Source organism: Schistocerca nitens, chromosome 6, assembly GCF_023898315.1.
Source record: "Schistocerca nitens isolate TAMUIC-IGC-003100 chromosome 6, iqSchNite1.1, whole genome shotgun sequence".
NCBI classification, from domain to species: Eukaryota; Metazoa; Arthropoda; class Insecta; order Orthoptera; family Acrididae; genus Schistocerca; species Schistocerca nitens.
Genome location: NC_064619.1, coordinates 201,108,716 through 201,133,213, shown reverse-complemented (window position 1 = coordinate 201,133,213; position 24,498 = coordinate 201,108,716). Strand labels below are relative to the sequence as shown.

At 40.8% G+C, this 24,498-nt stretch overlaps 1 protein-coding gene and 1 pseudogene across 1 annotated transcript in view; one reads left to right on the top strand and one right to left on the bottom strand.

Moving 5' to 3' along the window:
• The window catches only part of LOC126263283 (alpha-catulin), a 417,508-nt gene that overhangs the window by 308,817 nt on the left and 84,193 nt on the right, over positions 1 to 24,498 (top strand). The window contains exons 4-5 of the mRNA XM_049960368.1: positions 4,686 to 4,940; positions 5,759 to 6,007. Of these exons, the coding sequence (XP_049816325.1) occupies positions 4,686 to 4,940; positions 5,759 to 6,007 (504 nt within the window). The remainder of the gene's footprint in view (positions 1 to 4,685; positions 4,941 to 5,758; positions 6,008 to 24,498) is intronic.
• Positions 22,038 to 22,155, bottom strand: LOC126191850 (5S ribosomal RNA; annotated as a pseudogene).

The window sequence follows — 24,498 nt, the reverse complement described above, 5'->3', positions numbered from 1 at the left end:
CCCCTGATAGAGAAGGTACTGGACAATGGCCAGGCAGTTTTTCTGTGATATTTGCTGTTCATTCAGATATATGAACGATACTAACCATTGTTGCTCCATATTGTTCTTAATCTCCTCTCATCTCTTCTGAACCTAGTGGTCCATGTAATTTGATACATATGTTACTTGGTCAAACACTCTAACTTTGACCAAAGTCATAGATATTTGCACCTTTAACAGTTGGTAATTCTGCTCTGTATGAGCCTGTTTTAGACTTCATTTCAAGTGAATCCTATTTTTATGTCTGGAATTCATTGTGTAGATGAATGTACTTTTTTTAAACACATTCCATTGCTCAGAGGTGTATAATCATTTTCTAAATTGTTTGTGCATGATACTTGTCTTTTAAAAATCAACAAATAAGTAGGAAAATTCCATATGATAGTTTTATCTCCTTCCATTATCTGAAAAAAAATCTTTACATATTGCAGCTTGAATATTTACAAATTTTAACCACAGCTGTGAGCATTCATTACAGAAGAATGCATGTTGTACGTCAAGACATTTTTCTTGCAACAAAAAGTAAGGCAGTTAATGCACTCAAGATAAGCATTGCTTACCCAGAATGACCTTCGAAACAATGATGAAGCTAATGAAAGCATTGGAGTTCAAAGTAATTCCTGACATGGGTTGACAAATATGATATTATACAATAATTTTGTATTAGAGCTGCTGATTTTTCATGATTCTCAACATAAGTTGTATGTTTGTGCACAGTACAAGCGATTGCTGGAACTCGAAGATGTGTGGCTACCTGCTACCCCAGGTGTTGCAGTAAACAACTGTTGGCCTTGATTGTAACAACCAAAAGCTGTGATTTCTTTTCTAGTGCTATGGAAAACATGCTTGAAATTAAGGAAGATTACTAATTAAATATGTAGGATATAGTTTAATCCAAGTCTTACGAGTTTATAACAACAATCACATAGGTACGCTGCTGTTAGAGAGATGGCAAGCAACCAAGCCAGTTGCTTATAGTACCGCTGAGTGGCGAAATCATGGTGATTTGAGCAGGGCAGCACCAGAGTGTGTGTCTGGGACCCTGCTGTCAAACTTTTCTGCCTGCTGTTTCTAAGAGGACAAGAACATAATACAAGAGGGCAGACCTAGAACTGGGTCATACTAACAACCAGAAATCTTCTATACAGCATTTCAATACGCAGCTTTGCAACAGCAACAAGTGGATGTAAGTATGCCTTAATATGTAAAACCTGAAGGAATGCTGTTATGTTGATCTCGTACACCTTGTCATTGAATATGACAAAAAACTGAAACATCATTTAGTTCATTCTTCTATATTTAAATGAGTCTCAAATGTATTACAGAGCAACTTGAATGTTTATGTTTCAAACACACTCATTAATAAAGTAAGGAAGGAGAAAAATGATTCAATTTTTGTCTTGGTTATTCTTCACGAAACAACGGATTGTTTTTCACAGGTCCTGTCAGTATTTAACTATGTCACAGCTGTTGGTCAATCCATGAAAGATTTCTAAAATTCATGAAGATGCTCAAAGTAATGTAGGAGCTGCAATTTGCTGGTCATCTGAATGGACTGCAATAAAGAGTGATAAACATGTTTTCTACTGCAATGTTCATTCACCACTTCACTCATCGACTGAATTCAGTCCTATTGCAAGCCATGTCAAAGATCAAAGAATCCAGAATTGTTTCCCTCACTGTTAATGGTTGTGCATTTTTCTTTTCCTCAAGTTGGACTAAGGAACTAGGGTTGTAGACGAGGAAGTAAAAGAATTGCTGCCCGAAGTGCTACATGGTGAAGTTCTGCATCCTGTTTGGTGAAAACCTTACATTACAGTCAACAGTTCTCGCTTTCCAGAAAGATAATAGATCCAGATAAATGAGACGAAGAGGCCTATACTGTTTTTTTGTGGATTTGAAATCACGATGGAGGATGTCTGTTTCAATTTTATTCTACAGACTTTTCCCGGTATTTTCCTCTCATTGAGACCTTGTTTGATACATTGAGCTTATGACATTTGCTAATGTGTAACAAAAGTAATAAATTTGAAGAAATGTTGAAAGACAAACATTACAGATTTGAAAGAATATAGGAAAGAGTCAGTCGTGGGCAACATATATATGAACCAGTAACTAGACATCCTTGTAATAATACTACAGTCAATTTGGAGACAACCTTTGGTGAAGACTCTACTGTAAAATTTTGGATGTAGTTATGGGGCAATTGCAAGGCAGAGTTACAAGGTAGATTCAATAACTTTGGAACTCTGAAATGTACAAAATATTGATCAATATGAACAGTGTTACTCTGAAATTGCTTTACAGTCGCTAGTTTTAGTGCTACTCTACTGCTATAGATCAGTTTTATTTTTTCCTGTTTAAGACCATGACTAGTGGTTGGGTGTATTTACAGAAAAACAGATCCTAAAATTATTTGTGATTTGTTGAAGATTACTGTCAAATGGGCTACAGACTGTATACTGTAAAATTGTAAAACTCTGAATTTAACTATTCATACGTCCAGTGCCTTAATTGAGAAAAGCTTTTCAGCCATAAAAAAGATAAAAAACTATGTACATAATTTACATTCTTAAGAATAGCTTTCAAACTTAATCCTGTTATTAATTAAAAAGGATCTCCTGTAATAGTTGAGGTAGGAGTTTTACAACCCAATATCAACGAATTCAAAAGAAATGTACTTTCATATTTAAAACTGACATTTTATTTTGTTTTAAATGATTGTCCGAACAAAAAGATAATTACAAGCCACTGAAGTAAGGTTTCAATGGCAAATAAATTTGCAAGATTCTCTCAGCTGCAGATAAAAGTGCAAGTCATAATGTTCTACTGTAACTCAACTTTATTTTACATTGCATCTTCTGTTTCTTCATAAATATCACTGAGAGCTTCTACACACATGGTGTGTGTCTGAAAGTACAAATAAAGTTTCATAACTCAGTATGTTAGACATCTATTGGTAACATGTCAGCCAATGTTTAATTATCATTATGGGCAATATATGCTGCTAAGCCCACATAAACTATTTTTCTTCCTAAGCCCTATGGAAGTTTTAATAAATCTTTACACTGTTCTTCACTCTGAACCGTGCCAAAAATTGTATTGGCATTATCCGCACAAGATCCAGTCACTTTCTATTTACATTTGTGCTTTCCAGAATATCAATTAAAGAATCGTGTAAATTATGGAAGAGCTAATATTTTGATGTTAATTTCAGTTGTAGGCTGAATGTACTGCACTAGCATTGGAAATATTTTAACATTTTGTGGTCAACAAAAATAACCAGTTTTTGAAAATGTAATGTTTTTTGTCTTATACCAGCTGTTACATAAACACCGTTTGGCTGTTTACATTGACATGACTACCACCAAGTTCTCAGTTAGGATGAATAGCCATAGTCGGGGGGTATATATTGGCAACATACAATATCCTGTAGCAGAATATGCTGTATAACATGAGAGACCTTGGTGCCTGTTTCACCACATGTGCTATTTGGATCTTCACCGAGACCCCAGTTTCTCAGAAGTCTACAGGTGGAAACAGGCATTACAACATGTCCTTGGTTCCTGCCAGCCACTTCACCTTAATTTATGTTAGTTTCTTTGGTCTCAGCATTTCTTCACGGTAATTATTTCTTTCTTCACACCCTTTTAGTTTCCTATTTCATTCATGGTCTATTGCCCCCCCCCCCCCCTCCCCCTCCACCTCTATAACATACAATGCATTTCGCTTTCCACTTTTATTAACATGCCAATGTTTTGTCAATAATGTCTGTCTCATGTATTACCCTATCTTCCACCTTTAAGGTCTCAGGTTTTCAAATCTGATCTGGTGTAGTCCCCAAGAATTAGTCTTTCTTTCTCAACCCGTCTGGTAAGTCTTCTCTGACCCAAGCTTCTAGACAACTTTTCCAAACTCTTGCCAGTTTCTAAACCCCACTAGCCATTTTTCTTCACCCCTCTTCCTTCCCCTTCAAGCCTTTAGCCATAAGAAAGAACCACTGGCTCAAAAAGCTTCCAAATTTTAAATACATTCATATATGTTTTCTTCTGCTCCCACTTAACGTTTTTATGGTTTGAAATATCTGCAGATATACAGATAAATGAGCGATCATCACGTTTTGCGACTGACTTGTAAGGAAGGCAGCACAGCTATTCTTGTCAGCTCTTAATGATTACTGGAAACGAAATTGAGCATTAATTTCACATTACTCACTGAAGAATGGGTTTCAGGAGCTATTTTCTATTTGACATGTTGTTTAAAACAAACCATAGTACTGGAAGTTTGCTAAATACAGGTTAATTTGATACAATTAAATTGTTTTAAGTATTATAACATATTATATATTCATGAGAAACCCAAAATGCTGCTGCACTCGTAAATTTTTTACATTTTAGTGTTTGTCTCACAGAACTGTCCACGACATGGCTGGGCAGTGAAGCACTTGTTTTGATGTGGTGGTGGTGGTGGTGGTGATGGTGATGGTGATGATAGGAGCCAAAAGAGTATCATTAAGTCATGAACAATGTACACATTAAATCAGTATAAAGAAATTCACATGGTGCAAAGTGAAAGTAAGCAAATAGAGGTATGGGACTGCAGAACAAGATGACAGCCAACAGCATGGAAGATTTTGTGTGTTGCAGGAGGACTGGGATGCTAGTCGGACTGTGTCTGGTGCGCTAAAACACTTTGAGGACCTGGTGGAGATGACGCGACTGACACTGCTTGGACCTGGCTGCAAGGAGCGCCTTACAGTGGCACTCGATGCTGTCGTGGAACGTACGCAAGACTTCACGGACTCAGCATACACCAGTCACGAGCATCGTGAGAGCATCCTCTTACTCTGTGATCGGGCGAAACTTGAGCTCAACCAGCTGTTACGTGTTGGTGTCAGTCTGGTAAGCACTCTCAACATGAAATATTAAAAGCTGAGAGGAGACTTACTTCTGATTTCTCATATCTCAGATGTTTTCTTAGGAAAATTTCTTCAGTAAATTTGTGTAAATACTACAAATCTGAAGTCTTCTGACTTCTGGAACAAAAAATTGTGGAGCAGTAGCATAACTCTCATCTAGTTGAATCATATTTTCATGGAAAATTTCCTGAGTTCCATCACTCTTATTTACACTCAGTAAAGAAATGTATCACTGTGAGATGATATTAATGCAAAATTACTTTTTAGACATTATTTTGATGTTTTTAACAAATGTTTCATTGGAGAAATAACAACTATATAAAACTTACACAGCTGCAATGTAAAGTACTTCAGAAATGGACAGACAGTAATTGTGAAAATCCCTGCATATTTATGGTATTACTGGTATTCGATAATGAAGGACACAGAGATAGTTATCTGTCCCTTACAAATTTAAGCAAAACTAACATTATGTAGAAGAATGTACTGTTGATAGAAGAGGATAAAACACACACACACACACAGATGCTGATGGTGGCCTTGCTTCTGTGTCATTGTAATTGTTGGCTACAAGTTGCACAAGTTGGGCACAGCCGCAACTGATAATTTTGATGGGCCATTATTCTTGCATTTTGTCAAAAACTTTTCAGTTAGTTATTATAAATAATCTAGCAATTGTTAAAAGGCTATAAGTACAAAAGGAAGGCACAAACGGATGGTCACAGTGTCTAGCCTGATGACTGATACAGTAACTGTCTTAAATGTCTTGTGTGCACCAGGTTCTCATACTTTCTCTCACAGGAACAATGTGAAGGCAGTTCACCTACAAGTGAAATGGAGAGTGCAGTATGTGGTGCAATTCGTGCTGCACGTGACATGGGACACCAGTTGCGACAGACAACTCTGGAACAAGCAGCAGAACTGCCAGCTGCACTACGGGGTGCACACGACACAGTTGCAGCGATACGCAATGCTGCACTTGCAGCTGATGCTGACCGCCTGCAAGATTGCTCTGATCGCTTCACTGAATGCCTTGACCACATTCTTGAGGTGAGTCATAACATGTATAAGAAAGCCTTGAACAATGTCTACAGAGTCATACTTGAAGTGATGAGTTGTGATACACAAAGGCTATCAAGTGCTCAAAAATATATTGATTGAAAAAAAAATTATATGTGCAGTCTGATCTCTCAAACCAGTATAAAGAAAATTTAATAGACCAAGAATGTCAGAGAAGTAGATTACTTTTATTCATACTGATGTGCTATCCAAATCATGAATAAACTACACATCAACACACAGCAGATATCAATTACTTTTCTTAAGTATATGATAGAAAAATAAGATGATTTACTTGCAGATGTATAGCTTCAATTATCCGTTTGCTTTTGTATAATAATAATAATAATAGTAATTGTACATTGAGAACTAGTACTTATTGATTATAACATTCCTTTTCATAAATTTTAGCTAGAAATATAGTGTACTGTGTATAAAATTATATGAAATTTTTCAGAAAAGCAACTGAGATAATATTGATGTGTCGAAAATTTGAAAAACAGTACTGGTATCAACAATTACTGCTTGAGGAAAAGTAATGCTAGAGGAGGATGTCCCGTTACAGGAGGTTTTTATATATAGAGTAAGGAGTTAGATGGATGGATGGATGGATGGAGAGACAGACAGATATATATAATAGAGGGAAACATTCCACGTGGGAAAAATATATCTAAAAACAAAGATGATGTGACTTACCGAACGAAAGCGCTGGCAGGTCGATAGACACACAAACAAACACACAAAATTCAAGCTTTCGCAACAAACTGTTGCCTCATCAGGAAAGAGGGGAAGGAGAGGGAAAGACGAAAGGATGTGGGTTTTAAGGGCGAGGGTAAGGAGTCATTCCAATCCCGGGAGCGGAAAGACTTACCTTAGAGGGAAAAAAGGACAGGTATACACTCGCGCACACACACACATATCCATCCACACATATACAGACACAAGCAAACATATTTAAAGACAAAGAGTTTGGGCAGAGATGTCAGTCGAGGCGGAAGTGAAGAGGCAAAGATGATGTTGAATGACAGGTGAGGTATGAGTGGCGGCAACTTGAGATTAGCGGAGATTGAGGCCTGGTGGGTAACGGGAAGAGAGGATATATTGAAGAGCAAGTTCCCATCTCCGGAGTTCGGATAGGTTGGTGTTGGTGGGAAGTATCCAGATAACCCGGACGGTGTAACACTGTGCCAAGATGTGCTGGCCGTGCACCAAGGCATGTTTAGCCACAGGGTGATCCTCATTACCAACAAACACTGTCTGCCTGTGTCCATTCATGCGAATGGACAGTTTGTTGCTGGTCATTCCCACATAGAATGCATCACAGTGTAGGCAGGTCAGTTGGTAAATCACGTGGGTGCTTTCACATGTGGCTCTGCCTTTGATCGTGTACACCTTCCGGGTTACAGGACTGGAGTAGGTGGTGGTGGGAGGGTGCATGGGACAGGTTTTACACCGGGGGCGGTTACAAGGATAGGAGCCAGAGGGTAGGGAAGGTGGTTTGGGGATTTCATAGGGATGAACTAACAGGTTACGAAGGTTAGGTGGACGGCGGAAAGACACTCTTGGTGAAGTGGGGAGGATTTCATGAAGGATGGATCTCATTTCAGGGCAGGATTTGAGGAAGTCGTATCCCTGCTGGAGAGCCACATTCAGAGTCTGGTCCAGTCCCGGAAAGTATCCTGTCACAAGTGGGGCACTTTTGGGGTTCTTCTGTGGGGGATTCTGGGTTCGAGGGGATGAGGAAGTGGCTCTGGTTATTTGCTTCTGTACCAGGTCGGGAGGGTAGTTGCGAGATGCGAAAGCTGTTGTCAGGTTGTTGGTGTAATGGTTCAGGGATTCCGGACTGGAGCAGATTCGTTTGCCACGATTACCTAGGCTGTAGGGAAGGGACCGTTTGATGTGGAATGGGTGGCAGCTGTCATAATGCAGGTACTGTTGCTTGTTGGTGGGTTTGATGTGGACGGACGTGTGAAGCTGGCCATTGGACAGGTGGAGGTCAACGTCAAGGAAAGTGGAATGGGATTTGGAGTAGGACCAGGTGAATCTGATGGAACCAAAGGAGTTGAGGTTGGAGAGGAAATTCTGAAGTTCTTCTTCACTGTGAGTCCAGATCATGAAGATGTCATCAATAAATCTGTACCAAACTTTGGGTTGGCAGGCCTGGGTAACCAAGAAGGCTTCCTCTAAGCGACCCATGAAAAGGTTGGCATACGAGGGGGCCATCCTGGTACCCACGGCTGTTCCCTTTAATTGTTGGTATGTCTGGCCTTCAAAAGTGAAGAAGTTGTGGGTCAGGATGAAGCTGGCTAAGGTGATGAGGAAAGAGGTTTTAGGTAGGGTGGCAGGTGATCGGCGTGAAAGGAAGTGCTCCATCGCAGCGAGGCCCTGGACGTGCGGAATATTTGTGTATAAGGAAGTGGCATCAATGCTTACAAGGATGGTTTCCGGGGGTAACAGATTGGGTAAGGATTCCAGGCATTCGAGAAAGTGGTTGGTGTCTTTGATGAAGGATGGGAGACTGCATGTAATGGGTTGAAGGTGTTGATCTACGTAGGCAGAGATCTGTTCTGTGGAGGCTTGGTAACCAGCTACAATGGGGCGGCCGGGATGATTGGGTTTGTGGATTTTAGGAAGAAGGTAGGGGTGCGGGGTGTCGGTGGGGTCAGGAGGTTGATGGAGTCAGGTGAAAGGTTTTGCAGGGGGCCTAAGGTTCTGAGGATTCCTTGAAGCTCCGCCTGGACATCGGGAATGGGGTTACCTTGGCAAACTTTGTATGTGGTGTTGTCTGAAAGCTGACGCAGTCCCTCAGCCACATACTCTCGACAATCAAGTACCACGGTCGTGCAACCCTTGTCCGCCGGAAGAATGATGATGGATCGGTCAGCCTTCAGATCACGGATAGCCTGGGCTTCAGCAGTGGTGATGTTGGGAGTAGGATCAAGGTTTTTTAAGAAGGATATAACAAAAAAAAATATTTTTTTTTCCGCTTTCAACACTACCGCTGCTATAAAATCCACCGTTTCTAGTTCACAAACAGTTCCTTTCACCTATTCAACAACCATTTCGGCTAGTTCTAATAACTTTTGCTTTATTTCCATTTCAGTTTTTCTCACATCACTGATCATTTTTAGCCGCTTCCCACAAGTTTTAACGTCATTATTTCTTCGTCAGACAATTGTTAGCCTCATTTTCATAATTTGCCGCCACAAAACCACTCCTTTTAATACATTTACACGTAGTTTTTTCGAAATTTTCCCGAATTTCTCCACCCTTTAACGTGTTTTGGTGGCAACACAACCACCTAACCTTTATACACATCGTTGTATACATACACAAGTTCACCACAGGATCAACATAGCCCAGCTCTAACCAACACTTTTTCCCCTTTTTTCACACCAGATCTCCAGTTGCTTTCTAGTTCACCTTTATCTCTCCCCATATATTTTTATTTTTATTTTCATTTTCATTTTCATTTCAGCCTCATGTTACACTTTCCACCTTCTAATACCATGTCACACTCACAACACCCCCACAACGACCCCATTAAGTTTTATTTACATTCCCTCTGCAAACATGCCTTCACCCTAGCCAGATTACACTCCCATATTTTATTTTCTCAGGCTTTTCTGACATTTGGCATTACCCCCAAAGGCCTCACACTTAAAGTTCCCACCTCTGGCTGCAACCCATCTTTCCATCAGTCCCTATACCAGTTCCAAACTGAACAATCCATTGCCCTCACCCACCTAATCCTTCACCTACACATCAACTCAGCCAATGAACACACCCGTCAACTCCTATCCTTAATAAAAGTCCTTAATCTTTCCTCTCCCACATCCACACCGACTGTTCAGAGCATCCTCCTACAGGCCAACCGCAAATTAGAACAGCATGCCGCCCTCCACCTTAAAAAACTATCCAATCTCCTGGTTTCCCACCTCCGGAAAGGCAACTCTCTCACCCTTCACAACCTTTCCAGCAAACCTCAACCTCCTCTCATTGCACACAAACCCAGTCTCTCCCATCTACTCAATCTCCCACTTCCAGCTCCACTCCCTCCAAAACCTCAAAATTCCAATGAACACAATCTGGAACCACAACACCCTAAATCAGTAGTTAACCTTTCCTCAAAACCTCTTTCCCAATCCGAAACTTCTGTCCTATCCAAAGGCCTCACCTTCAGCCCCACTCCCAGATTCAACCAAACAGCCCTCGTCAAAGATTTACTGTCCTACACTCGTACTCTCTGCTGGAAATATCACTTTGCCACGAAGAAAAATGATCCTAATCCTACTCCTAATGATCCAACTCCCCAAGACACTATCCAAATTGATCCCTGCCTGGAACAGTTCCGTCCTCCGTCACAGCGGGACCCACCTCCTCTTCCTCAAAATCACCCCCTTCAAACCGTCCAGGAATTTCTGACTTCCAGCCTTGCCTCTCAATCCTTCATAAAAAACCTTAATCCTACTCCCAACATCACCACTGCTGAAGCCCAAGCTATCCGTGATCTGAAGGCTGACCGTTCCATCGTCATTCTTCTGGCAGACAAGGGTTCCACGACAGTGGTACTTGATTGTCGGGAGTATGTGGCTGAAGGACTACGTCAGCTTTCAGACAACACCACATACAAAGTTTGCCAAGGTAATCCCATTCCTGATGTCCAGGCGGAGCTTCAAGGAACCCTCAGAACCTTAGGCCCTCTACAAAACCTTTCACCTGACTCCATCAACCTCCTGACCCCACCGACACCCCGCACCCCTACCTTCTACCTTCTTCCTAACAGCTTTCACATCCCGTAACTACCCTCCCGACCTGATACAGAAGCAAATAACCAGAGCCACTTCCTCATCCCCTCAAACCCAGAACCTCCCACAGAAGAACCACAAAAGTGCCCCACTTGTGACAGGATACTTTCCGGGACTGGACCAGACTCTGAATGTGGCTCTCCAGCAGGGATACGACTTCCTCAAATCCTGCCCTGAAATGAGATCCATCCTTCATGAAATCCTCCCCACTTCACCAAGAGTGTCTTTCCGCCGTCCACCTAACCTTCGTAACCTGTTAGTTCATCCCTATGAAATCCCCAAACCAACTTCCCTACCCTTTGGCTCCTATCCTTGTAACCGCCCCCGGTGTAAAACCTGTCCCATGCACCCTCCCACCACCACCTACTCCAGTCCTGTAACCCGGAAGGTGTACACAATCAAAGGCAGAGCCACGTGTGAAAGCACCCACGTGATTTACCAACTGACCTGCCTACACTGTGATGCATTCTATGTGGGAATGACCAGCAACAAACTGTCCATTCGCATGAATGGACACAGGCAGACAGTGTTTGTTGGTAATGAGGATCACCCTGTGGCTAAACATGCCTTGGTGCACGGCCAGCACATCTTGGCACAGTGTTACACCGTCCGGGTTATCTGGATACTTCCCACCAACACCAACCTATCCGAACTCCAGAGATGGGAACTTGCTCTTCAATATATCCTCTCTTCCCATTACCCACCAGGCCTCAATCTCCACTAATTTCAAGTTGCCGCCACTCATACCTCACCTGTCATTCAACAACATCTTTGCCTCTGCACTTCCACCTCGACTGACATCTCTGCCCAAACTCTTTGTCTTTAAATATGTCTGCTTGTGTCTGCATATGTGTGGATGGATATGTGTGTGTGTGTGTGCGAGTGTATACCCGTCCTTTTTTCCCCCTAAGGTAAGTCTTTCCGCTCCCGGGATTGGAATGACTCCTTACCCTCTCCCTTAAAACCCACATCCTTTCGTCTTTCCCTCTCCTTCCCTCTTTCCTGATGAGGCAACAGTTTGTTGCGAAAGCTTGAATTTTGTGTGTATGTTTGTGTGTCTGTCGACCTGCCAGCACTTTCATTTGGTAAGTCACATCATCTTTGTTTTTAGATATATTTTTCCTACGTGGAATGTTTCCCTCTACTATATATATATATATATATATATATATATATATATATATATATATATATATATATATATATATATATACAAAGATGATGTGACTTACCAAATGAAAGTGCTTGCAGGTCAACAGACACACAAACAAACACATACATACACACAAAATTCAAGCTTTCGCAACAAACTGTTGCCTCATCAGGAAAGAGGGAAGGAGAGGGAAAGACGAAAGGATGTGGGTTTTAAGGGAGAGGGTAAGGAGTCATTCCAATCCCGGGAGCGGAAAGACTTACCTTAGGGGGAAAAAAGGACGGGTATACACTCGCGCGCACACACACACATATCCATCCATTGCAACAATATGCAATTTGTTGTTACGTGTATGTGATGATTTAAAGTCAATGTTATGCACAGGCATCACAGGTTCCGTCAGAATATGCATTCGCATCAACTCTTATAACTGTTGTATGTTTCTTGTTTTTTGACATTATTGTTATATTATTTGTTGTTATTTGTTGTTGTAAGAGCTGTATGGTTATTCACAAGACGGAACCTTGTGTCAGACGTCGTGGCTCACTTGTTTGGCAGTCTTTTGTTGTGTGTGTCTGCATGTCTGCAGTTCAGTATCTGCACTATATAGTGAGACGCAATCTATCATTTTCATAATGTTGTCATTATTCCATCCTGATTTTTCCATTGTTTGTATCTGTTTGACTATAAGTTAGGTGTCATGTCTACGTCATTTTAGCCACTTGTATGGAGATGAACTAATGCTTTTATTGACAGGTCCTCTGCATACTAAGGTACCCTTTATGAAGCTACTGAGTTTAATACTGTGTACCTTGGACCGTTTAACTGTGGTTAGTTTTTCTTATATCCATGAGATGACATGACTTACCATTAATATTCTGGAAACCTTAATCTTAATCATTTGTTCCTTTGTCCCTGTGGGACAATGTGATACACTGAATTATGCATTGTACCCAGAACTTGCCACTTTTGTTTTAATTAATGCTTGAAAGATTTTTGTCACAGGTTACATATTTTTATGTTTATTGTCTCGCAATGCCAGGGTTGCCACAAGTTCTGGAAATAAGGGAATTTTAAAAGTGTCAGGGAAATCAGAAATTTGAAAAATACATGAAAAATCTCATTTTTGTCTCAGTAGATGAAATGGTTTGTTTACTGAGATGTCGTGCATAGTCACTGGCTGGGCACCACTTCCCTACTCCCTCATTCTTTCTGCTTCTCCCATTTCTACCATTCCCCTCAGCTTGCTGTCAGTGCCGCCAATTCTTGCCACTAGCCTAGCAGCTGCCAATGAGAGGCAGTGATGCGTGAGTAGTGATTTGTTTGGATCTGATTCTCAAGAGACTGTTGGTGCAGAGGCTGGAGATGGCAGTCATGTGTGCATGAGTTTTGTCCGAGTGATTGTGTGACAAAGGCTATAGCTGAAAATTTAGTTGTGAGAGTGTGGTTGTCTTTTCTACATGCCTGCCTATGGCTCTGCGATCATCTTCACAGTGAGCTGCAACCTATCCTCATTAGTACTGATTCTCGGAGTATTTGCGCAAGTTGTGTGTTGCATGGATTGATCATTGCGATCTCATTTCATCAACATGGTGTCTGTGACACATGAATTGCTGGCCACACAAGTGGACTTCCACAATGGGGCAATATCGCAGGCGATTTCTGTGGGTATCTCTAATGGATCGAGCCCGCCGATCTGAAGCCCATCATTTCCCACAAATGTGCAGGGCTTGCCCATTGGATCTAGTCTCACTGATCTACCCACAGGCCAGGTCTGTTTTATGTGGCATAATGTGGTGGACTTTTGTGGTTTATCCATAGACCAAAGACTGCAGTGCTCCTTGGCAGGCCAGAGGCTAGCAAGTACATTGTACAGTGTGACGCTTTATAGACAGTTTATTTATTCTTGTACATTTTGGCACCCCAAAAGTAGTTGATATATTAGAAAGCATGGATGATAAGAAGAAGAAATTTGTGGCAGTTCCTGGCAGTTTGTACGCTATGTATTCTCAGAAGAATAATCACATCATACCTGTAAAATAATAGACATAAAACAGTAGGTAATAACGAACAATAATGAACATGTGATGTTTAAAGCTTTCCCGGCGTACTGATTGTTCCATAAAAACACGGAAGAACTGCCGGATATCAGTAACTTCCTGCCACGATATTTCGGCGCAGAGTCTTCTGGCTATCTTCAGGTGAATGCCACTGTAGTAGTACTGGCGAGTACGCGCTGGGCTCCGCTATTTAAAGCATTCTGAGGTGACATTGCACATGCGCTGCTCAGCGCGCGCGTTCATAACGGCTCCGTGCGCTGCGCCTCGCGCCCTCCACTGTGAAAGCCTGGCGTATCGGTGTCAGGTCGATTTCCATCTTTATGCAGATAACTACGTCGACTACGAAGTTTCTCTATAACAGGATTCCAAGCAGAGTTCAGCTGATAACCGCTATCTCGATTGATGAGAGTCTCGTTGTCAGACAATCTTATTTCCACAGATTCATTGATAATCGAGCTCCAAAAGTTTGATGTATGGGCCAAAATTTTTGTGTCGTTGTAATTCATGGAATGGTCTGTGGAAATACAATGTTCGGCGATTGCGGACTTGGTGGGTTGGAGAAGGCGAGTATGCCGTTGGTGTTCCACAATGCGTTCCTGCACAGTTCGTGTTGTTTGCCCTATATATGATTTGCCGCATTCACACGGAATTTTGTAAACACCTGGTTTACGCAGGCCCAGGTCGTCTTTAACGGATCCCACCAGTGATGAAATTTTGGAAGGAGGGCGAAAGATGACTCTCACTTGATACTTTCTCAATATTCTGCCTATCTGTGAAGAAATATTCCCAATAAATGGTAGATAAACAGTCGACCTGAAGGCCTCTTCCTCTTCCTTGTTCCGTCGTTTGTAGGTCTTCATCACTCTGTTCACTTGCCTAGGTGAAAAGCCATTCTTCAAAAATACTTTTTGCAGGTGTTCCAGTTCCGCTTGAAGACTGTCGGCGTCAGAGATAGTATGGGCACGGTGGACCAAGGTTTTGAGAACGCCCATTGTTTGTGCTGGATGATGGCAACTAGTAGCTTGTAGATACAGGTCTGTATGAGTGGGCTTTCTGTACACAGATTGTCTGACAACGAGACTCTCATCAATCGAGATAGCGGTTATCAGCTGAACTCTGCTTGGAATCCTGTTATAGAGAAACTTTGTAGTTGATATAGTTATCTGCATAAAGATGGAAATCGACCTGACACCGATACGCCAGGCTTTCACAGTGGAGGGCGCGAGGCGCAGCACACGGAGCCGTTATGAACGTGCGCGCTGTGCAGCGCATGTGCAATGTCACCTCAGAAGGCTTTAAATAGCGGAGCCCAGCGTGTACTCGCCAGTACTACTACAGTGGAATTCACCTGAAGATGGCCAGAAGACTCTGCACCGAAATATCGTGGCAGGAAGTTACTGATATCCGGCAGTTCTCCCGTGTTTTTATGGAACAATCAGTACGCCGGGAAATCTTTAAACATCACATCAAGCAACTCTACGGGGAGGAACTGATGGAATGTATTCTAAGATTCAACAAGTTACGTGAAAGAAGAGCGAGGCTGCTGAGCTTGTTGATATTCTTATTAAGTTGCAGAGACAAGGGCATTATTCCAACGTTTGCCAAAATTGTGCATTTCATAAATACCACTGCTGCAAACAACATCAAACGTAAAGCAAGCATGGCTTTGGTGTGAGAAAGGATTCGTTTTACTCGGCGTGAATTGGATTCTGTATCAAAGGACATGTTCCACATACATTTGGAATTGGCAGCAAGACTATCTTCTATGTCGTGGGACTGGGTGGATGGTGTGACATGGGCTAAAGCAAACTGGAACCATGATAAAGCTGTGGCGAGGCAAACTGCCAAGATTGACAGACTTTCTAAACAGATGCAGCAGGAAGTTCCAACTCGACAATCTGTTGTTAATTTGACAGAGAAAACTTTAGATGACGCGACTTTGTCTGTGCTAGCAAAAGGACTGAATTTTGCTCCCACACCTGTTTCACCGCCACTAGTGGATTTCATCAGTGCCATCGAAGAAGCTGTACGCCGTCTTGATACAGATGAAGCGGAGGAAGTTCGTCGAGAGTCTTGCCGTGTATTGACCAGGGGTGCACCAATGAAGAATAACATCTCGCCCATGGAGAGGATAGCTCTCCGTAACTCACAAGCAGATGTGGATACAGTAGTCTTAAAATCTGACAAAGGAAACGCTACTGTCCTCATACCAAGGGATGACTATATTAATAAGATCAAAGTTTTATTATGTAATTCAACGTATCGCAAAATCGATAAGGATCCCACGAGCCGAGTAGTGCGAATAACAGCAGAACTTTTATCAAATAGTTCTCTACGGAAGGAGGTCATCAAGAGACTGAAACCAAACAGTTCAGTTCCACCTAGGCTATATGGACTGCCTAAGATCCACAAGGAAAATGTGCCATTACGTCCAATTGTGAGTAACATTGGAGCAGCCACCTACGACCTAGCAAAATTCTTGGCATCTTTGCTCAAACCAATGATAGGCAAGTGTGCACATCACATAAAGAATTCTGGTGATTTTATCAGACGACTTCAGTCACTAAAACTGCAAAGTAGTGATTTATTGGTCAGTTTTGATGTGGTTTCACTGTTCACAAAGGTGCCTCTGGTGGACTCACTACACCTCATTGGCAATATGTTTCGTGCAGACATTACAGCATTGTTTGAGCACACTCTCTCCTCTACATATTTTATATTTAACAACGAATTTTACGAACAATCTGATGGTGTCGCCATGGGGAGTCCTTTGTCTCCCCTGGTGGCCAATCTTTTTATGGAGGATTTTGAGGAGAGAGCACTCGACTCTGCCACTTTTAAACCGACAGTATTTTGGCGGTACATTGACGACACTTTTATAGTGTGGCGTCATGGTCTGGACCGTCTCCAAGAATTTTTACGTCACATGAACTCCATACATGAAAACATAAAGTATACCATGGAGATAGAGAGAGATGGTTGTCTGCCATTTTTAGACGTCTTGGTGCGACGGAAGAGTGACGGCACACTTGGTCACTCGGTGTACAGAAAGCCCACTCATACAGACCTGTATCTACAAGCTACTAGTTGCCACCATCCAGCACAAACAATGGGCGTTCTCAAAACCTTGGTCCACCGTGCCCATACTATCTCTGACGCCGACAGTCTTCAAGCGGAACTGGAACACCTGCAAAAAGTATTTTTGAAGAATGGCTTTTCACCTAGGCAAGTGAACAGAGTGATGAAGACCTACAAACGACGGAACAAGGAAGAGGAAGAGGCCTTCAGGTCGACTGTTTATCTACCATTTATTGGGAATATTTCTTCACAGATAGGCAGAATATTGAGAAAGTATCAAGTGAGAGTCATCTTTCGCCCTCCTTCCAAAATTTCATCACTGGTGGGATCCGTTAAAGACGACCTGGGCCTGCGTAAACCAGGTGTTTACAAAATTCCGTGTGAATGCGGCAAATCATATATAGGGCAAACAACACGAACTGTGCAGGAACGCATTGTGGAACACCAACGGCATACTCACCTTCTCCAACCCACCAAGTCCGCAATCGCCGAACATTGTATTTCCACAGACCATTCCATGAATTACAACGACACAAAAATTTTGGCCCATACATCAAACTTTTGGAGCTCGATTATCAATGAATCTGTGGAAATAAGATTGTCTGACAACGAGACTCTCATCAATCGAGATAGCGGTTATCAGCTGAACTCTGCTCGGAATCCTTTTATAGAGAAACTTCGTAGTCGACGTAGTTATCTGCATAAAGATGGAAATCGACCTGACACCGATACACCAGGCTTTCACAGTGGAGGGCGCGAGGCGCAGCGCACGGAGCCGTTATGAACGCACGCGCTGAGCAGCGCATGCGCAATGTCACCTCAGAATGCTTTAAATAGTGGAGCCCAGCGCGTACTCGCCAGTACTACTACAATGGCATTCACCTGAAGATGGCCAGAAGACTCTGCGCCGAAATATTGTGGCGGGAAGTTACTGATATCCGGCAGTTCTCCCATGTTTTTATGGAACAATAATGAACATGGTAAAACCAACATTTTATTGGTGGTCACCTATAGTGCTGGTTTTCACAACACTTCCCTGCCTTATTCACTTTTTTCCAGACGCCTAAATTTTTCTGAGGCTATTTCTGGAATCACTAAAGGTATTTTAAATCTGTCTTGTGACTCCAAGGAAATGCATATTTTTGTCCCAAAATGTGTTTTGTTTTATTGAAATAAAATAACAACAGTGGTCTTAATGAGACACACATATCATTTGGCTTCCTTTCCACATAAAAAAGTTCATTACAAAAGATGTTGATGTTAGTACGTAAGAGTTTAGCTTACACAGGGGAGAAATACAGAAGTCCTTACATTTTTAGTCATTGTATGTATTTACTTACCCTTGAGATCTCAAACTGTCCTGGAAAAATGCTAAAACTTCTCTGGAAATGTTACACTTTGTATTTTATGTCTTTACGAGGTTTTGTACCTTGAGATTTTGTTTTCATTTGTTTTATAACATGGCTTCAGGTGCCTTATGATGGTCATTGACAGAAACTGGTAGCAAATTAATAAATTTTTCCAAATAAGCCAAGTGTCACGAGCTTCCTGAAAGTTACATCCGCTGCTGGCAATAACCAGAGAGAATACTTTTCATACAGTATTTGTTAGCTAGGTAACATTGGCTGCAATAAAAAAATTACTGCCAGTCAGAGTTGGCTTGCTAAGACAACCTGTGGAACAATACTCTGAAAACTATTTGGGACACACAGTTTGAAAGTATACTCACAACAAAAATTTATTGGATCTAATGGCAACAAATAGACTTCATCTAACCTCTTTGAGGATGTGCACATTGAAACTGGTACCATGACTGTGAGGAAGTTGTAGGAAGAATGATAACTGAAGTACAAAGGCCAACTAAAACAAGTAGAAAGATTTGTATGTTCAGTGAACTAGATAAAGTAGTAATAGTGTTTTATTTCAAGGACATCAAAATATTTAGCTCTGAGGAGTAGCACGTGGCTTGAGTTTAGAAAAGTACTTGACCATGCACTGGATAGAGAAGATAACAAAGAAAATGAAATTGAGGATAGCGAAGCAAAACAGGAATGCTGAACTCTGTTTTCAAATTTTCTTTAGAAAGTAAATTACAGTAATAGCCCCTGTTTCATTTTTGTAAGATGTCAGAGATGAAATATATACATACTAATGTCAGGGTTGTAGTGGAACAGCTGAAATCACTAAAAAATTTAAGCCCCAGGACTTGATGGAAATCCTGTAAGCTTCCCTATAGAACTTGTGAGTGAATCATCCCCCTTTTTAACTTTAATATACCAGACACATGAGCAAGAGCATATGGCCATTAGTTGGAAGAAGGGTAGCAGAAATAATCCATGGAACTGTCCCCCAATACCATCGACATCCATCTGTCATAGAATCTTGGAACACATTCTGGGCTCAAACATAATGAGATATTTCATCAGACTGGTCTCTGTGCCAATCAGCACAGATTCTGAAACCATCAGGCATTAGAAACAATTTGCGCTTTTCTCGCATGACATCCTGGAAGCCATTGGTGAAGGCAGTTAGGTAGATTTGGTGTGACTTCTGAATATCAGCTGAATTGGTATCACAGCAACATTTATTAGTGAAATTACATTTACATAGGCTATCAAGTGTAATTTTGTCTGCATTGAGAATTTATTGGTAGGGAGGATGCATCAACAACAAATGTAGGAGTAATTCATTTGTAGCCTAGGGAAGTGTGTTGTAACCCTTGCTGTTTGAGTTGTATATTAACATCCTGACAGACAAAATTAATAGTAACCTCAAGCTTTTTGTACATCATGCAGTTGTCTACAGTGAAGCATTGTCTGAAAAAAGCTGCACAAACATTCAGTCAAATGGTGAAAATATCAACATCTTGCTTTAAATGTTCAGAAATGTAAAACTGTGCACCTCACAAAATGGAAAAAAAATAGTATCCTATGACAACAATGTGGATGAGTCTCAGTTGGAATCAGTCAGCTCATACAAATACTTGGGCATAACAATTGTTAGGGATATGAAGTGGAACAATCACATAGGTTTACTCATTGGTAAAGCGGGTGGTAGGCTGTGTTTCAATTGTAGAATACTACAGAAATGCAAACAGTCCACAAAGGAGACTGTATACAAAACACTTATGAGACCCATCCTAGAATACTGTTAAAGTATGTGGCACCCAAAACCAAATAGGACTGACAGCGGATGTTTGAACAGATACAAAGAAGGGAAATACGAATGGTCACAGGTTCATTCAACCCATGGGAGAGTGTCACAAAGATACAAAAAGAGCTAAACTAGCAAATGCTTGAAGACATATGCAGACTATTCCATGAAAGTTTCTAGAACCAACTTTAAGTAACAAATATATTACGACCCCCTAAGTATCACTCCCATAATGATTATGAAGACAATTACAGCACATGCAGTTGCATTCAAGCAGTCGTTCTTTCTGTGCTCCATAAGTGAATGGAACGGGAATAAGTCCAAATAAATGGCATAGTGGGAAGTACCATCTGGCATGCTCTTCACAGGGGTTTGCAGAGTATGGTTGCATGTGTAAAAGTACTGAACTAAGAAACTAATGAAAAATGAGTGAGAAGCAAAATGTAGTTAATATTTATATAATTGTGAGCTGATGTGGAGGCAATAACTGGAACACTAACTTGGATGATTAACAGATTGTTTCATTACCTCTCTGAAATGAAAGCAAACTCAGCTGAGTGTGTTGACCAAAAAATTATAATTTCATATGTGGTGTATCACTATCTTAGTTTATAGAAAGTGCCCCAGAAAGTAACATTGTCTCTGGTGTAGTATATCCATACAAGTCAATTGAGATAGTAGACTTGAATGAGGACTTTGTTTATGGCCTACCCCATAAGTGCAACTCAGCTTTACTGAAAATTTGTGTATTTTACAATGTCAGTTTTAAGCCCATTTAATCAAAACAGGGCAGGACATATAATCTTCAGTACACATGAGGGTCACATTCAAACAAATTGCAGCTTTATTTCATGTAGGGGGTGCTTAAAACCAAACATACCATGCCATTTTCTAGAAAATTGTACTTGTAATATTTTTCAGATAAATTTTTTTAACCATTCAGATAAGGGTGTCATAAATGGAGAAAACTAATTTTTTGTCTGCAGATTTTTTTATATGCTCAAAAAGCTTTGTGGATATGACAATCTGACCAATGGTGTAAGGAAAGAAGAAAAAAATTACTTTTTATGTTTAAGTAAGGAAGCAAACTTTTTTCTGTATTTTCAACTTTCAATAAACTTGATTGGAAATTTTGACACTTATAAAATGCTGATTAACTTCTAGATCAGAGTAATAGTTACCCATCATTTGCAACTGAATTTTATTTTTGTTTTTAACTGAAGATGTTTTCCTAACTGTTTTAGTGATCTTCAGTGGTTTACAAAGGAAATAATTGTTTCAGTTGTTTCATTGTGTGCATACCCACACGTGCTCTCTCTCTCTCTCTCTCTCTCTCTCTCTCTCTCTCTCTCTCACACACACACACACACACACACACACACACACACACACACACACTGTTTAAAAACAGAAGTTTTTGGCAAAGAAACAGTTATTGATTTTGTTTCCATATAGACCAAGATACCTAAAATATTTATGAGACACATGTTCAGTTAAAAACTAAAATATATGTATCAGTTGTAAAGGACAAGCAATAGTTATTCTTAAAAAAAAAAAACTAAACTCCTCCCGAACAGGCCATGAAGGCCCAATGGTACTGACCAGCCGCCGTGTCATCTTCAGCCCACAGGCGTCACTGGATGCGGATATGGAGGGGCAAGTGATCAGCACACCACTCTCCCGGCCGTATGTCAGTTTCTGAGACCGGAGCCGCTACTTCTCAATCAATTAGCTGCTCAGTTTGCCTCAGAAGGGCTGTGCACCCCGCTTGCCAACAGCGCTCGGCACACCGGATGGTCACCCATCCAAGTGCTAGCCCAGCCCGACACCGCTTAACTTTGGTGATCTGACAGGAACCGATGTTACCACTGCGGCAAGGCTGTTGGCATAGTTATTCTTACCTACTAGATAAATAGCATAGAAGTAGCAACTGAAGCCGAATGGCTGCAAATATTAACAGTGTACTTACAAAAATTATTAGAAGAAACGTGTATTCTTGTTTTGGTGTTCAAAACACTTCATGCCTTCCTCCAAGTACAGTCAAACACATCTTTCTATGGGGGTTCACCACCAAAATGGATTGTTATAAATCACTTATAGAAAACAACATAACAATCATTATAACAGTGCATTTGGGAGTGACCAGAAGCTTCATAAAATTGATATTTCCATTCATTTCTTTGTTGTGCCAAAGATATAATCAAGGCTTATGAAATTTTGAAACTGTGATGGCCAAGTCACTGGCAGCTTTCTACCAATCTATTGATCAGGACCTATTTGATATAAAGTACACCTAGCCAAAAAATAAAATGTGCCAAGCATACAACTTACTGCAACCATGTCAACAACTGCATTCTTACTGCCCATTACATTTGGGAGCAGTTCATAGAAATGTCCAGTATTTGTACTCAAGTTGTGTTGGTTATCATGGTACAACAAGTGAGGATTTTCTTCTTGCCAGTAGTGTGCATTGTAGATATTTGCCTCACCATTGGATATGAAAGTAGCTTCATCAATCCATTGTATATAAACTGGGAAGTCCAGATTTTGAGTTAAGAGCCAGTTGCACCAGGTGATTCTTGTCTGGATATAATTTTCATTAATTCCTGATGGGCATGACAAAGATATGGATGTAACCACTGCAGTGTAGGATCTTTCAGATAGTACTTAATCTCTCCTCGGAATCCTGTGCTATTCTTCTGTGTAAATATGTGCTTTGAAATTGAATGATCCATTACTGAATGAATGAAATAAGCTCATTAAAGACCACTATAGAATCCCTCGATAACATATTGCCAAAATGCCTCTTAGTAGATGTGGGTTAATGGCAGTAACAGTGAAGAAATTCCAGTTATCTCATCTACCTAGCATGAGTAGTCCCAAATGTTTGGTGAATTGGTGTGCTGTCAGTAAGGTTTTGATGATATCATAAAATCAACACAAAACACATAAATACAGTTTAGAGAGGAACTTTCAGTTTTGAAAACTCTATGCAAAAGGACTATAGCCATTTAAAATTCAGAAGTTTGATTCTTTTTTGCCAATTTCTATTAGCTTCCAGGGCGTGTATGTTCACCATTCAGTTCATCTTTATTGGTTTACCTAAGAGACATTTTACCTGAAAAATTGTGCACATCATTTTCCAGAAAAATGGGCAGTATAGTATGTCTTATATAATTCTGTGTATAATTAGGTATTTTTTGGTTTGCTTTGATTTTATTGGCTGAGGTACAGAACAAGCTGTAATTTATTATTGTCCTGTGTTCTTGCACTATTGTTAATATTTGTAATTTTAAGTAAAATAAATAATGTATAATCTTTCTTCTAAATATTGGTTTTCTTAGATGCTAGATGAATTAAACTTTTTAAATTACAGTTCTGAGCATTTTGAAAGGTGTTAAAATGTTCTGGGCTAATATCACGTTCAGGTTCAGGCCTGGTGGTCAAGTGGTAAAGGACAAGCCTGGAAACAGAGCAGTCATAGGATCAAAGTGCAGTGAGACAATGGAAATTTTTAGTCTGCTTTTCATCTAGCCTTCACTTCTCAATTATGTGAAGAGTTGGCTGGAATGACACGTTTCAGATTACATGTAAAATTGTAGGTCCCTTGCCACGGTTGGAGGACTGTAGTGGATTAGGGACACACAGGTCTCTGCTTCAAATGCTGGTTCTCTAGGCCTTCTCATAGTGTTCTTCGAAATGACTGTCTTTTTCCCTCCAAACATTCCCACTTGAGTTCCCAAAGCATATCCGTAACACTTGCATGCTGATCAAACCTACTGGTAACAAATCTAGCAACTCGCCTCTATACTGCTTCGATGTCTTCTTTCAATCCTACCTGGTTCAGATCCCACACGCTTGAGCAGTACTCAGGAACAGGTCACACTAGCAGCCTATATGTTGTCTCCTTTACAGATGAATCATCCTTTCCTAAAATTCTCCCAATAAACCGAAGTTGATCATTTGCCTTCCCTAACACAATCCTCACATGCTCGTTCCATTTCATTTCGCTCTGCAACATTACCAGTTTGTTTATCCTACTTATCTGCATTAACTTACATTTTTCTATGTTTCTAATGGGCTGTCATTCATCACACCAACTAGAAATTTTGTCTAGGTCATCTTGTGTCATCTTACAGTCATTGATCTTTGACACCTTATTGTACACCAGGACATCATCAGCAAACAACCACAGACCGCTGCCTACCCAGTCTGCCATATAATTTGTGT